The sequence below is a fragment of the Frankliniella occidentalis genome, unplaced genomic scaffold (assembly GCF_000697945.3).
Source record: "Frankliniella occidentalis isolate FOCC.00 unplaced genomic scaffold, Focc_3.1 Scaffold98, whole genome shotgun sequence".
In the NCBI taxonomy this organism is placed as follows: domain Eukaryota; kingdom Metazoa; phylum Arthropoda; class Insecta; order Thysanoptera; family Thripidae; genus Frankliniella; species Frankliniella occidentalis.
In genome coordinates this window covers 447,055-460,842 of record NW_026267227.1, presented here as the reverse complement: position 1 = coordinate 460,842, position 13,788 = coordinate 447,055, and the positions used below count along the sequence as shown (strand labels likewise).

The 13,788-nt window shown below is 54.9% G+C and overlaps 3 protein-coding genes and 1 long non-coding RNA gene across 6 annotated transcripts in view; 2 read left to right on the top strand and 2 right to left on the bottom strand.

Annotated features, from left to right (window-relative positions):
• The first annotated feature begins 289 nt into the window (after nt 1-289).
• On the top strand, nt 290-4,443 carry LOC113211960 (cholinesterase 1-like). 3 transcript variants are annotated; one of them, XM_026430516.2, is made up of 9 exons: nt 290-367; nt 657-1,080; nt 1,155-1,390; nt 1,470-1,634; nt 1,862-2,057; nt 2,143-2,315; nt 2,385-2,541; nt 2,769-2,922; nt 3,230-4,443. In XM_026430516.2, the coding sequence occupies exons 1-9, from the start codon at nt 353-355 to the stop codon at nt 3,507-3,509; spliced, it is 1,800 nt and encodes a 599-aa protein (XP_026286301.1). In that variant the 5' UTR covers nt 290-352; the 3' UTR covers nt 3,510-4,443. The 3 variants fall into 3 exon arrangements, with proteins under 3 accessions (XP_026286301.1, XP_052125608.1, XP_026286300.1); XM_052269648.1 differs by having other exon boundaries at nt 315-498; nt 3,211-3,269; XM_026430515.2 differs by having other exon boundaries at nt 316-498.
• On the bottom strand, nt 4,436-6,725 carry LOC113211961 (aldo-keto reductase family 1 member B1). The gene is made up of 5 exons (XM_026430517.2): nt 6,548-6,725; nt 5,402-5,686; nt 4,911-5,312; nt 4,672-4,820; nt 4,436-4,587 (listed from the first exon to the last, which is right to left on the bottom strand). The coding sequence occupies exons 1-5, from the start codon at nt 6,620-6,622 to the stop codon at nt 4,545-4,547; spliced, it is 954 nt and encodes a 317-aa protein (XP_026286302.1). The 5' UTR covers nt 6,623-6,725; the 3' UTR covers nt 4,436-4,544.
• On the top strand, nt 6,687-7,588 carry LOC113211962 (uncharacterized). The gene is made up of 2 exons (XR_003303700.2): nt 6,687-6,942; nt 7,023-7,588. It is a non-coding gene; the product is annotated as an uncharacterized LOC113211962 (long non-coding RNA).
• The window catches only part of LOC113211958 (endoribonuclease ZC3H12A-like), a 15,993-nt gene continuing 9,567 nt past the window's right edge, over nt 7,363-13,788 (bottom strand). Inside the window, exons 2-5 of the mRNA XM_026430513.2 lie at nt 12,723-12,913; nt 11,958-12,641; nt 11,636-11,886; nt 7,363-11,540 (exon numbers count right to left, since the gene is read on the bottom strand). Coding sequence (XP_026286298.1) covers nt 10,723-11,540; nt 11,636-11,886; nt 11,958-12,641; nt 12,723-12,913 — 1,944 coding nt within the window. The 3' untranslated portion in view covers nt 7,363-10,722. The remainder of the gene's footprint in view (nt 11,541-11,635; nt 11,887-11,957; nt 12,642-12,722; nt 12,914-13,788) is intronic.

The window sequence follows — 13,788 nt, the reverse complement described above, 5'->3', positions numbered from 1 at the left end:
TCTCCTCTCTCAAGGCCAGGCGGAGAGCGGCCAAGTCACCGTCTCTCTCTCTCTCTCTCTCTCTCTCTCTCTCTCTCTCTCTCTCTCTCTCTCTCACCCATAGACGATCTGTAGGACAAAGAGCACAACCGGTAAATGTTTGCTAAATTGCTGCCTTTGCATGCGAAAGGTATGACAGCTGATGTTGAAACTAACGGTCGGGAAGCGGCTAGCGCTGCGGGACAGGGTCCGAGGGGCACGGCGGTTGGGGCACTTAGCATTGCAAACGCCCCTGCGGCGCGGTCCTGGACCCCGCTCCTGGGCCCGTGAGTCAGTACGGACGCCTCCCCGGGCCGCGAGGCGCGTCTTCGGCATGTCCGGCTCGGCGGTGCGTAGTGAACACTCACCCCCGGCCCGGACTCGACCACCATGGGCGCAGTCTGCTCGACCCTCATGGCCCGCAGCCCTGAGGCCGAGGCCCTGCCCGACGAGAGATCCCTCTCAACAGTGGAGATATATGTATATTTTTCACGAATTTCGTTGTCCTTTTTGTCCATTTTACCGAGTGCGATGCTTTCTGTTCAGGGCCCCTAATTATATGATATGATCCTTCAGGGTTAATAACGTTTAATGCCTTGACCGGCCTGGGCGGTAACTTACTGGGTTTCGTGTTGCAGTCCCTGGAGGTGACCCTGCCGCACGGCGGCGTGCTCCGCGGCCGCGAGGTGCAGCAGAACGCGGCGCCGCCCTTCCAGGCCTTCCTCGGCGTGCCGTTCGCGCGCCCTCCCCTGGGCCGCCTGCGCTTCCAGCCGCCGCAGCCCGCCGAGCCCTGGGCCGGGGTGCTGCCGGCCGAGCAGGAGAGGCCGCCCCCGCTGCAGATCGACTACTACCTGAAGAAGGTGGTCGGCTCCGAGGACTGCCTGTACCTCAACGTGTACCGGCCGCCGGGCACCGAGGCCAGCAGTAGGAAGCCCGTGCTGGTGTACTTCCACTACGGCATGTGGAGCCTCAACAACTCCTCCATGAACGAGGTGGGGCCGGAACTGTTCGTCGCCAAGGACATCGTCGTGGTCGTCATCAACTACAGGCTACTGGCCTTCGGTATGAAAGCCTCCATTTATCGTTTCGGTAGTAAGGGCGGGCAGGTGCTCGACGCTGACCCCGCCTGTGCGCAGGCTTCATGTCGCTCAACACGCCGCTCGCCCCCGGCAACATGGGCCTCAAGGACGCGGTGCTCGGCATGCGCTGGGTGCGCGAGAACATCGCGGCCTTCGGCGGCGACCCGGAGCGCGTCACCGCGTTCGGCTTCTGCATCGGCGCGTACATCGCGCACACCCTGCAGTTCGTCGAGGCGGCCAAGGGCACCTTCCAGCGGAGCATGATCTTCAGCGGGGCGATGAACAACACCTGGGTGGGTACACTGCTCCCCCGGGCTCTGCCCAGTCCAGGTCGGCGTCAGACACCTCACCGCTGTCCTGGCTTGCCAACAGTACGGCGCGCTGCCGGGCGAAGTGCTGCGGGAGCGGACCTTGAAGCTCGCCCGCATCCTGGGCTGTGACGAGAAGGCCAGCGACGAGGAGGTGTTCGAGTTCCTCCAGAGCGTGCCGGCCATGGAGCTCTTCGGCAAGTCCTGGGACTGCATGGCCAGCCCGCCGGTAAGGCCACCCTCTCTAGAGATTTCAATTTTCCGGAAATGTTCAAGTTTTTCGAAAAAGAAAAAAACGTTTTTCCGGAAATTTTTCGTGAAAATTTGGAAAAAAATCGAGAAATGAGGGACATTTTGTCAAGCTTTTTCCTGTTTTATTTTTCCGGCCTTTTAATCCCTAACACTCCCGCCCCAGCCGCCCCTCAAACTGTGCCCTACAAGACCCTCCTGACGCAGCCCGCCGACCGCGCCAACCCGCCCTTCTTGCCCGTGATCGACGGGCACTGCGTCGCGAGGCCCGAGGACGCCGTGTTCCCTGCGCACCCTTTCAAGATGCTCCGCGACGGCATGCAGGTCTCCCCCGTGCCCACCATGTTCAGCCTCGCCCGCGACGACGGCCACGTGATCCGGGGCGATACGAAGCTCTGGACAGGTAGGTGCCCGTCGTCCCCGCGCCCCCCGTCCCCGTCCGTCCGGCCGCCGCCCCCTCGAGCTCCCCGGTGGTGGTCTTAATGCAGGGAATCGGGTCGACGAGGACAAACTGGACGACCACTACGCCAAGCTGGACCGCTCGCTCCCGTACGACCTCGACCTGGAGCTGGGGACCCCCGAGCGAGCGGCCGTCACCCGGGAGGTGCGGCAGCTCTACTTCGACAACAAGAGGCACCCCACCATGCACCAAATGTACACTGTGAGTCACCCGTATCGTGTGTCGTGCACTGCGCGGTGACCCCCCGCGTTGACAGTCTCGTCCCCGCAGTACCTGGGCGACGTCTTCAGCGGCATGCCCGTGGTGCGGGCGGCCCGCCTCCACGCCGCCCACCCGGCCGCGCCGCCCACCTACCTCATGAACTTCGCCGTCGAGAGCAGCTTCTTCAACCGCAGCAGGGTCAAGTACGGCAAGTGCATCGTGCCAGGTGCGTTTGTAGACAGCGAGCGCGCCCCAAACCGAGATACCGAAACGATATCAGCCCCTCATCGACATCGCTATGAAAATTATTGTCGATTTTCGTGTTTTGAATACATCTTGAACAGATCCTAAAATTCGACATAAATGTCTGATAACGGATATCGTTTCGATGTCAATTTGATGCCGCATCGAATGGCTGGGCCCTTCTAACGCTGCAGCCGATCCGATCCGCAGGCCTGGTGGTGCACGCCGACGACATGTCGTACTACTTCGGGGCGGGCGCCGAGCCCCAGGGCCCGGGGCCGGAGCCCGAGCTGGCGCACGACAGCCTGGAGGCGGTGACCAGGAGACGGATGATGGCCTTCCTGTCCAACTTCATCAAATACGGGTAAGCGGGCTACCAACTGTTTTGGTCGTTCGTTAGTGTTTCGTCGTTAAACTCACGAAAAAAAATATGATTAGTTGCATAGATAAACCGATATCTAGATGAGGGATAACTTTAGCTATGTAGCTAAAACTTTAGCCATGTTTAGCTACATGGGCTATTTTTTAGAGGCAGATGAGCAGATGTAAATTTTTTTGCTAGATAGCTAACTTTTTTGCTAGGTAGCTAACTTTTTTGCTAGATAGCTAACTTTTTTGCGACATAGCTGGCGAATAATAAAACTCCTCTTAGCTAATGTGTTGCTCGGCAGTGATCCCACCCCCGAGGACGAGCCCGAGCCCGAGCTCCGCGGCCTCCGGTGGCCGCGCCTGCCCGCGTCCTCGAGGGCGCCCTACCCGGCCCTGTCCTTCACCGCCCACCCCTCCGTCGAGTGGGAGATCTACGGGGCGCGGGCGCGCTTCTGGCAGGACGTGTACGAGCGGCACTTCACCGACGGCGACACGGCCGTCTCCAGGGCGCCGCCGAGCTACACCGACCCGGACGAGCGGGAGGACGGCGGCAAGGCCTACTCGAGGGGCATCTTCGCCTGAAGGAGGAACGCGCAAGAAAAGCGGCGCCACTTCTCCCTCTCCCTCTGTGTGTGTGTGTGTGTGTGTGTGCTGGCGTGTGTGCTTGCGTGTGTGTCACGCGCGCGCGCGCGCGTGTGTGTGTACTGCTTAATCCGGGCTCGAATCGATCCGCTCGATGGCATTTCTCTGCTTCGGGACATAATATTGCCCCTTCACCCCGCGCCGCTACTGTGTGGGGGCGAGAGCGCTTTTCATCTTGATAAGTAGGCGGCCAGGCCGGCGAAAGCCGAGGGGAAAGCCGAGGCGAAAGCCCTGGCCCTGGCCTTCACCTTGTGTCGCCCTTGCTTTGTCGCGGGTCCACCACACCGCACAATCTGTCTGTTTTCCCCTTAATGTTTTACGTGTGACGTAAGTGTGTGACGTTACATTAGAAAGTGAACTATTTTTTGACCTTGTACGCCACAAGTTGATGCTTTGTTTGAACTTGAACCGAACTGCCGAAATCGGAGTGCTATCGTTTCGATATCGCCATCCCTCACTGGGACGAGAAGGTTGCATATGGGTACCCCTCTCGCGGGGAGGGTGGAGAAGTGGCGGGCTCAAAGCTCGCAGGACAGCCGAATGGTCTGTTCTGTTCTTTCACCGGCGTTATTAGGGTTCGGAGAGCAGACAAAACAAAGTCATGTGCAGCGTGCGGCCGGGTGGCGCGAGGCGGGGGCGATAACGGAGATAAGAAAGTCTGCCGCGGTAGTTTTGGGTAGTTTTGTGTCGTTAGAGAAGGAAATGGGAAGGAGCGCCGTGTAATGAGATGCAAAGTGACACCCTCTACCTCCTCAGCCCCACCAACGGAATCTCGTTCATAAAATGTGTCAAAGATAGAGATTGTCTCACTCTGAACAGAATTGTGTATACTGCGCGTGAGGACAAAAGAAAAGAAAAATCTGGAATTTTGTGATTTTTGGTAATGTTTTTCTTTATTTATAACAATTACAAAACCACACAACCAGTTGAAATCAGTCTTAGAAATACAGGGGTGAGGGCACAGCGGTGATGTCTTCAGAAGTCGATGCTGAAAGGCCAGTACTTGTGGCCTTTGCCGCTGTGGAATGAGTGAAAAACATGGAGTTGAGGCAAGGAGCTCGGATTAAATGTAAAACACGGCCAGTAAACGGAAAATACGTACTCGTTGAGCGGGCAGAGACGGCCGTTGCAGTCGAAGGTGTCCATGACGGCCACGTCCTCGGCCGACAGCTCGAAGTCGAACACCGCGAAGTTCTGAATGATGCGGGACTTGGTGACAGACTTGGGGATGGGCACGGTGCCGTGCTGGATCTGAGGGGAGAAGCGGAGGACCCCGTTGACAACATACAAACGAGATGGGCTCGAAAAAGGCACGAAAAAGAACAACTGTGTGACTCTTACCAGGTATCGGAGCACGACCTGGGCGGGAGTCTTGTTGTACTTCTTGGCCATGGCGACGATCTTGGCGTCGTCGAGGAGCTGGGGGTCACCGGGCTTGGCCCATGGCCTGTCGGGGGAGCCCAGGGGACTGTAGGCGGTCACCACGATGCCGCGGCTCTTGCAGAAGTCGATCATCTTCTTCTGGTTGAGGTAGGCGTGGCACTCCACCTGGTTGACGGCGGGCTTGATGGTGCAGCTGTCCAGGACGCGAGTCACCTGCTCCGAGTTGAAGTTGGACAGGCCGATGCCCTTGAGGAGCCCCAGCTGGACGCACTTCTCGAGCTCCTTCCAGGTGTCCACGTAGTCCACGTCGCTCCAGAACACCTTGCCGTCGGCGCCCCTGGGGAAGAGCTCGCCCTCCTCCTGCAAAGCGGGCAGCAGCACACCCCCGTCAGTCGCCGAGATCCTCACTCTCACGGCCTCCATCAGGCGGGACGACGGGGAGCACTCACCTGGTAGGCGACGGGCCAGTGGATCAGGTACAGGTCCAGGTAGTCGAGCCCGAAGTTCTGGAGCGACTTCTTGACGGCGCCGACAACGAGGTCGGGGCGGTGGAAGGTGTTCCACAGCTTGCTCGTCACGAAGATGTCCTCCCTCTTGATGACGCCCTCGGCGATCTTGGCGCGGATGCCGTTCCCCACCTCGACCTCGTTGCCGTAGATGAAGGCGCCGTCAATGTGCCTGTAGCCGGCGTCGATGGCGTCCTTGACGGCCTGCTCGACTTCGCCGGGCTTGGACTGCAGGTAGGAATCAAGATCAAAGAGGACAACGTGAGAAGGAGAAGGAGGAAAAGAAAAACAAAGAGCCCTCATCGATGATGTAAACTGTTTCTTCAGCTGACGTCGGGTCGATATCGGTTATCGTGGGCGAGCTGCGGGAGTGTCGCAACCACTTTCTCCCCAGGGTCACAACAGCCGCGCCCCGCCCCGCCCGGGTCGATAGGTCGATACAGTCCGGCGTGTCCGCGAGGCACCCCGCCTCGTCGTCGGGGCTCCGGGCGCTTCATCAATCATTCCTGGAGATGGCCTTCACCCCCGTCAACGACGCGCCCTTGCGCCCCGAGCCGAGCGCTGCCGCTGACCCCTACTTGCTTGGCCACTAACGCGCCCGTGTTCGAATCTCCCGCCCCGCCGCCGCCCGCTCCCCCACCGCAGCCACAAAGGCGGTGGTGGCGGTGCGCGGTGCAGCCGGCCCGGCGCCCTGACAGCTCTCTTCACTTCTTTCTTTTGACCTTTCGATCGCCACGACGGCGCGCTCCCCAACGACGGCTGGGCGACGGCCGCCGCCTGTGTCCTTGCGGCGGCCGAGGAGTCTCGCACCCAGGTCCGCCTCTTCCGATCCCGTAGTCGTCGTCGTCGCAGTCATGTAGTGCACGACGGCGAGGTTATGGCTCACTCTTACAGAGAGGAATAAACGACGTCCTTCCTAGTCTCTCCTCCCTCCCGGTTGGCCGCAAGACCTGAGCGCCCCTCCTGTGGCCCCCGGCCCTCGCCCCGGCCTCTCACGGCGCGGAGGTGCTCGTCTGTTTCCCACCGACGGACACACCCACCTGCTGTGCGTGCTCTCCACCTCCCCGGCGACCTACGGCGCGCACTCACCTTCCAGGTGCCCAGGCCGATGACGGGGAACGCCTGCCCGTTGTTGAGCTTGACCGTGGGGGCGAACTTGACCATGGTTGTCGTCTGGTGGGGTGTCGTCGTCGGCGTCCTGAGAGTGCGTCCGCTTCTGTCGTGGACGTGCCCGGGAGTGCGGTGTCGGTGTGCGGCCGCGGCCTGCGGCACCGCGCGGCGCGGCCGCCTCCCTTCCCCCTACCCACCTTCCCCGCGACCCCCCTCCCTACCTCCACACAGGGGTCAGATCAGCTCCCACGCCCATCGCATCGCATGTTGTGGCTCAAGTTGCTCATGATAAGTGTACGTCGTCTCTTCCAAACACGGGAAAGCTGGGGCCTGCAGGTTTCGCGCAGTTAATCCTAAACTACTGATTTTTGAATGTGGGTGGTACTTTTTCATGGCAAATCAAGCAAAGACACAGTCTCGGGGACTGTCTAAAAATATGTTTGTTCTCCATAAGGTAACATTTTTCCTGGACGGTAACTTTATGATGTGGGGTCTAGAAAATCAAGCCTGAACTCTACAAGAAAACGAGCATATAGTACCCCATCTTGGGTTACGACCCCTCTCACCTCGAAGCACCTACGTCATCAGTCGCGTTCCTGAAGAAGGGTCTTCCCCGGACCTAACACGGTTCTGTGAAAAATGCCATCGCCGCATGCCGACTCGTCGAGGTCCGACACCTGGACGAAAGGCTCGCGAGATGCGCCCCTATCTGCGCGCTGGGAAATGAAACTAGGAAAGGACACGGCGGATGCTATGGGAAGCTGGGACCAGCCCATTAATGAACACTCAGGACATTTCAGTTTACATTGCTGTATTAAAATTTAACTTGGTTATGAAATAAGACGTCACAAAGAGATAAAACTCACTTTGTAAACAAAAATTTTGTTCCAATTTACATAAATAAGCTATCACCAATGCCATATACCTATGTACATACAACGTCTTTGGAATACCCAATACAAAGCCTACATAAAACGTAGTTCAACATAAATAAAACAAGTATGTTCCCATATAACATAATGGAAATATTCAATTGTTATTAACACAATTATGCTTTCCTTTTTGAGAGGAAAAACAAACAAAAAGTTAGAACAAAAATGTCTAGTATATGTACACAAAAATCTTTAACCTTCCCAGAAAAACAAATTTCACACTAAGTTTCAAAAGGAATCATGAGCCTTCAGCTTTCTTTGTGAGCGGTTCTCAAAGATTGAAGCCATGGCCAGTAGGAATAAAAGCTTCTAGTCAAACCAAAAGCTTTTAAAAACAATAAAGTTGAAAAAAACAACTTTTAGGCCACTTTCAACCTTATGACATGTAGACAGTTAGGAACAAAATTGATGATCCTATGAGATTGAAGTACCCCTACAACAAATTTAAAAACAAAACTGGGGAATTAACATTGCTCAGCATATTTGAAAGTATACAAAAAAAATGTTCCTTTCCAGCTTGTTATACAAGAAAGGAATAAGACACTAGGTAAGATACAAAACGTCACAGAAACTGCTTTTCTGACCATTGCATAAGTGTTACACCACATATTGAATCACTAAATAGGGTCTCGTTACTTACCATAAAGTGAGAGGCATAGTAATAAATTCATACAATTGAATATCAGTGTTGCACCCAAATGTTGCTGGATTTCAAATCATAAAATGACTTTTGTGCTCAAATGACAAAGATGAGTCAAAACTTTGAATTCTTAGAGAGCACAGTCTAATCATACCGATGGAAGTACAGCAATCACAACTCAACTAAATTAATTTCCTAATAAAAAACAACAATTTAAAAAAAAATATACAAAAAACAGTCAGTAATAAGGATAAGAACACATACAATTTTCTTCAATAGAAGATGGTTGGAATGTAAGAGAGAAGATTTCAAGGTAACATGAGAAAGTCAAAGTAAGAGAATAAAGATCAAAGGAAACGAAAAGTGAAGGGTGAAAGATAGAGAAAAATCTATACCAACAGTTTCTTAGAGTTAAACCTATCTGGAATGTAGACATTTGGCCATTGCCCAAGGTAAAGCAAAAAAGTCTTTCATAAAAATAGAGATTTTTGAAGCGTATTCTTTTCTTATAGATTTAAATCTAGCAGCATACACACACAATTTTTTGTCCGAGTATTGACAAACTTATTAATAAAATCTAACAGATCTGATGTCATAAAAAAGATTCCAATTGGAAATTTAACAATATTTTGAATCAATATTGACAATGCGTCATAAGACCTAGGTTCTCTTGTAACACGCAAAAAAGACAAGTGACCACAGAAAATTCTAACACAGAAAACTACTTCCCAAATTCTGAGCTTTCTCTACAATCAACAATATATACTTAAGTCAATGACTGAAAACATGGCAGTAATACAATTACTACAAAAAAAATACATTACTTTTGATATTAACATCAGGTGGCAAGGACAGTTTCATGAGTTAGATAACAGATCCACAAGAAAGGAGGATGGTACCTGACTGTATACAGACATTTCAAAGTAATTCGTTGGTTTGAAATCACAATGAATACAGTACCAGCACATACCTCCTAGACACAATTTTCTTTCAACTTCCAACATAGTCTGTCTACATCTACGCACTCACAATATTGTCTCATAAAATTGAAACAAAGTTCCAAATAATCAGCGAATACTCAGTATGTGTTGTTGAGTAAACTCAGAAAATCCTGTGACAGTGAAATTCAGAAAGTTGACCAACCAATGCACACAAACAATGAAGCACAAGAAGGTACATCATACAGCATAAACAGGTCAGTCAACACAAGAGTATTATACTTGAGTTTAGCACAGGAATAAAACCAAAAAGGCAAAAATAAATTTACATTTAACATTCTACAAGAACCCTAAAAAGGTTTCAGCGATAATACATATCAGCACAAAAGGTATGGAACTTTTGACACTGTTTGTTTATGGACATGACCTACAAGTCAACTAGAAATGAACTTTCGTTCTCTGCTGTCAGAGACTGAAATACAAATATAAATGGAAAAAAATACATTAAAAGTAATACTTTCCTACCAAACATAGATGCAGAATAATCTCTGATCCAAATTACACCAATGTCATTATTATCATATCAAAATGGATGTGAAAAAAAGGAAACATGTAAATTCTGAGAAAAAAGAAAAGGAAAAAAAAAACATCATCACAGCCGAAGTGGTGAAAATATCTTTTTATGCAGTTTTAATTAAATGATCCCTAACAGTTTCTCCTTTAAATTTAATGAGATATGAAATTTATGGAGAAGACTGGGAAGTTAAGTCTGTAGCAATCAAGAAAGATTTAGTGTCAAACTGATCAGCTTCTTCTCAGAAGCTAGACAGTGTCATTCATGGTGTAGATGAGCCACAACTTCTTTTAGAATTCTTTCTTGTCAAAACAAACCATTTACCTGGGTGTGATTTTGTTCTCGCAAACCTTGTTTTCAAAGTGTGGAAATTCACATCTCACCCTGACTTGATGCCCAAAGAGAGGGGCATAAGGAACATGGCACAATTTCATCATTAATAAATACTGATGCTATTTTTTTGACCTCACAGAAGGTGATTTGACTGTCCATCTACAAATAATTCTGAATAACAAGTTGTTGTTTTTTCTAATCATCACAACTACTTTAAGTTTATATAAAATAACTGAAAATACTTCCTCAAAATAAGAGGAAAATGAACCACATCAGGATATGCTCTGAGCATTTAGGGTCAGTATAGGTCTTCTTTGAAGACACGCCACTTGCATTTTCATAATTATTTTCTCGTCCAGCAAGAAATTCAAACAAAATCTATTAAACATCATATTTAACGAAATCTTCTGAAAAATCACAAGGACCTCTGGTCTGACCAAGAGACTTCCGGAAAATACAATCACAAGCACAGCATATCACAACATATTATCTTTATCTTAACTCCTGCATGACAACAAATTTCTAAAAATGTTCTAATAATTTACTGCAAAAACTCGTCAACCAGACTTTAAAAACTCCCAAAACATTTAACCAAGAAACTGGTCAAGCTGACCCTCTCATCGAATTAATGTCTGTTTCTTTCGGGGAAACTGACTACTGGACGTGGACACCTTCTTATCGGGGAGAGAGAGTCAGATCACTGTGCCCTCCCGTGAGGAAGCGGAGACGCTCTGCCATCACGGCTTGGGCTCACCGCGCTGCAGCCGCTGCTGCTGCTGCTGCTGCTGCTGTTGTTGCTGTTGCTGCTGTTGCTGCTGTTGCAGCGCCAGGATGGCGGCGCAGATCTTCTGGGGGTCCACCTCGTCCGGGTACAGCGACATGGCCGTGGCCACCAGGTCCTCGGGGAAGATGGAGGCGAGGTGGTAGTGCAGCCGCTGGCGCACCTGCTGGGCCTGGTGGTTGTACAGCGCCTGGCTCCACTCGTAGCCCGTGCATCCCGTGCTGAGCTGGGGCTCGCTGCCGCTGGCGCCGCAAGCCCCCAGGGGGGACCCTCCCAGAGGGGTCCCCCCTAGGGCGCTCAGGGCGGGCGCCACCCGGCGCTGCGGCGCCCAGGGCCCCGGCCGGCACGAGTCGGGCGCCGAAGAGATGCGCGTCACCCCCGCGTGGGCGATGGGGCTGGTGAGCGGGCCGGTGAGCGGGCTAGTAAGCGGGCTGGAGAGCGGGCTGGTGAGTGGGCTGGTGAGCGGGGCGCCGCAGTCGGCCCCGATGGCGCGACGCATCTGCAGCAGCCGCGGGTCGAACGTCGGGTTGAGGCTGAGCTGCCGCTGCAGCGGGCGGTGAAGATTGGCCGCGCTGCCGCCGCCACCTCCACCGCCGCTGCCGCCACCCGGGCCCGCACCCGCGGCCGCGCCCGCCGTGACGGGCTCCCCGCTGAAGCTCTTGGGCACGCCGGACTGAGAGCGCGTCAGCGGCATCTTGCGCGCCGCGGCGCCGACCTGCTGGCTGCTGTCCGCGTCCAGAGGCAGGCTCAGCGACTTGCCCTTGAGCTGCTTGCCTGGTGGGGGAGGACAGAGTCCAGTCAAGTCATGCCCTTAACATTTCAATAAAACTGAATTTATTTAATCTCTAGTTGCAGACAGGGGTGCTAACCTTGGCTGCCGCCGGGGCCGCGTAGGCCGGCCGCCAGCAGCTGACGCTGGGCCTGCTCGGCCAGCCGCTCCGTCACCGACTTGTGCGGCAACGACCCGCGCTCCGGGTGGCTGAACTTGCACTTGTTGCCGTACGTGCACTTCTTGGCGTAGGGGCAGGGCGGCGCCTGGTCCGCGCGCGCGGGCGCCAGCAGCAGGAACTGGTCGAGGGAGGGGCCCGACCGGCCCAGGGGGTCCTCCGGGGGCATGAACCTGGAACACGAGGAGGGCGTTAGGGGGACACGTCGCGCCAAGAGGCAGCAGCGCGTCGCGGGCACACTCACCTGTCGTTGACGAACGAGTACATGAGGATGCGCTCCTCGATGACGCGCCGGAAGTCGGCGTTCTCCTGCGCCAGGTCGCGGTAGTTGTCGTTGCTCACGACGACGCCGCCCGTGTCCGCGGCCAGGCGCAGCACGTAGCGGTCGTCGTAGCACACGAGGCGCTTGCCGCCCACGAGTCGCGACGGCGTGTACACGAGCAGGCGCTCGCGCTCCAGGTCGCCGAGGATGGACTGCTCCGTGACCAGGTTGTCGGGCCGGGCCGCCTCCTTGCGCCACTTGGGCACGAAGACGGTGATCTCGGTGTGGCCGCGCGCGCGGAACCAGTCCACGCAGAGGCGCAGGCCGCGGCACGAGAACACCTCCTTGTTGCCGTGGCTCATGGCCACGTTGCTGCCGTCGATGACGATGGGCCGGAGGCGCGGGCGCAAGGGTGCGGCGGGGGCGGCGGCGTCGTCTTCCCGCGCGGCGCCGGCGGGGGCCCCGGGGGCGGGACCCGGAGCCACCGGGGCCGGGGCCGCGGCCGCCGCCTGCCCCCGTCGGGGTGCCTTGGCCGCCTGCCGGATGAGCTCGGCCAGCAACTCGTTCTGGGCGGGGTTGGGGCCCAGGCGGCGCAGCGCGGCCCGCACCAGCGGCTCTGTGTAGCCCAGGCGGAGTCCGAACTCCAGGCGTGACACGGCGGCATCTCTGTGGGACACCAACAACACCCTCCCGGTCAGCGCCCAGCGCGTATTCACGGCTCTACCACGGCTTGTCGCGAGCACCTACCCCTGGGTCACGTAGTCGGCGTACTCGGCGGCGAGGGTCTCCGACGTGGTCCGGCTCACGTCCTGGTGCGCGTCGCCGTGGTCCGCGTGCTCGCCGAGGTCGCCGTAGTCGCCGTCGCCCTCCGCGTCGCTGTCGTAGCTGGAGTCATCCCCGTGGTCGCCCAGGCCCGTGCACAGCGCGTCCACGAAGCACTGCGGCATCAGGAGAAAGAAGCACAAGGTCAGGCTGGTGGCTGGTTTACGGCAGCGAGGAGCGGAGCGCCGGGGAGGTAGGCACCCGCCAGACACGACTGCACGACCCTGAGCGGTGGCCTACCCAAAAGGCGCCCGGCCGGGCCCCTCGCGCGGCGCCCGCTGTCGCACCTCACCAAGCACTCGGGGAGCGCGCTAACTGGCCTAAGAGCGGCCTTTAACTTAAAAGTCGAGTCGGCGAACCTCAGCAAAGGGATCATCCGGAAAGTACGCCCGGCATTCGCCGTCACGAAGTTGCCCGTGCAAGCTCTCATAGCGCCCTATGGGTAGGCAACATCTTGCCTGCAAGTGCACGCGTGCACGGCGGGGTGGCCTACCCGGAGTCTCGCAGGCGTCGAGCTCCCGTAATGTGCCAAATGAACGAACCTGAGAGAAAAACGGACGTACTTTCTGGACGACCCCTACGAAGTTTTGAGAACCTGTAATAGTGTGAAACCGCGAGACAGCGCGAGACAGACCTTGAAATGCCGGTATGTTTGAAAATTAAACTGTGACTTCGCTAAAGCCACAATAGTGGATGGTAAAAGTGGCCCTTATAGTCGGGCGCATTCAGAGCGTTGTAGGAGTAGGAGGGGATGGGGTGGGATGGGATGGGGCAGGCCAGACAAAGCCGGACGTTTGGGGTCGCGGCGGCAGCACGACGGAGCACGCGGCTAGCACAAGAACACGCGCGACAGCTCGCACCCCGGGGATCTTCTCTCCACCACCACCGCTCGCAATCGGAAGAAGAAGAAGAAGAAGAAGAAGAAGAAGAAGAAGAAGAAGAAGAAGAAGAAGAAGAAGAAGAAGAAGAAGAAGAAGAAGAAGAAGAAGAA

What these genes read in the sequence shown, in the direction of transcription:
- LOC113211960 (XM_026430515.2), top strand. Translation starts at nt 409, where the DNA reads ATGGGCGCAGTCTGCTCGACCCTCATGGCCCGCAGCCCTGAGGCCGAG. An exon ending in GGGCGATGAACAACACCTGG is followed by an intron (nt 1,391 to 1,469) that starts GTGGGTACACTG and finishes GCTTGCCAACAG; the next exon opens with TACGGCGCGCTGCCGGGCGA. An exon ending in CGATACGAAGCTCTGGACAG is followed by an intron (nt 2,058 to 2,142) that starts GTAGGTGCCCGT and finishes GTCTTAATGCAG; the next exon opens with GGAATCGGGTCGACGAGGAC.
- LOC113211961 (XM_026430517.2), bottom strand. Translation starts at nt 6,622, where the DNA reads ATGGTCAAGTTCGCCCCCACGGTCAAGCTCAACAACGGGCAGGCGTTC. An exon ending in TCGGCCTGGGCACCTGGAAG is followed by an intron (nt 5,687 to 6,547) that starts GTGAGTGCGCGC and finishes TCCTACCTGCAG; the next exon opens with TCCAAGCCCGGCGAAGTCGA. An exon ending in CGTCTCTGCCCGCTCAACGA is followed by an intron (nt 4,588 to 4,671) that starts GTACGTATTTTC and finishes CTCATTCCACAG; the next exon opens with CGGCAAAGGCCACAAGTACT.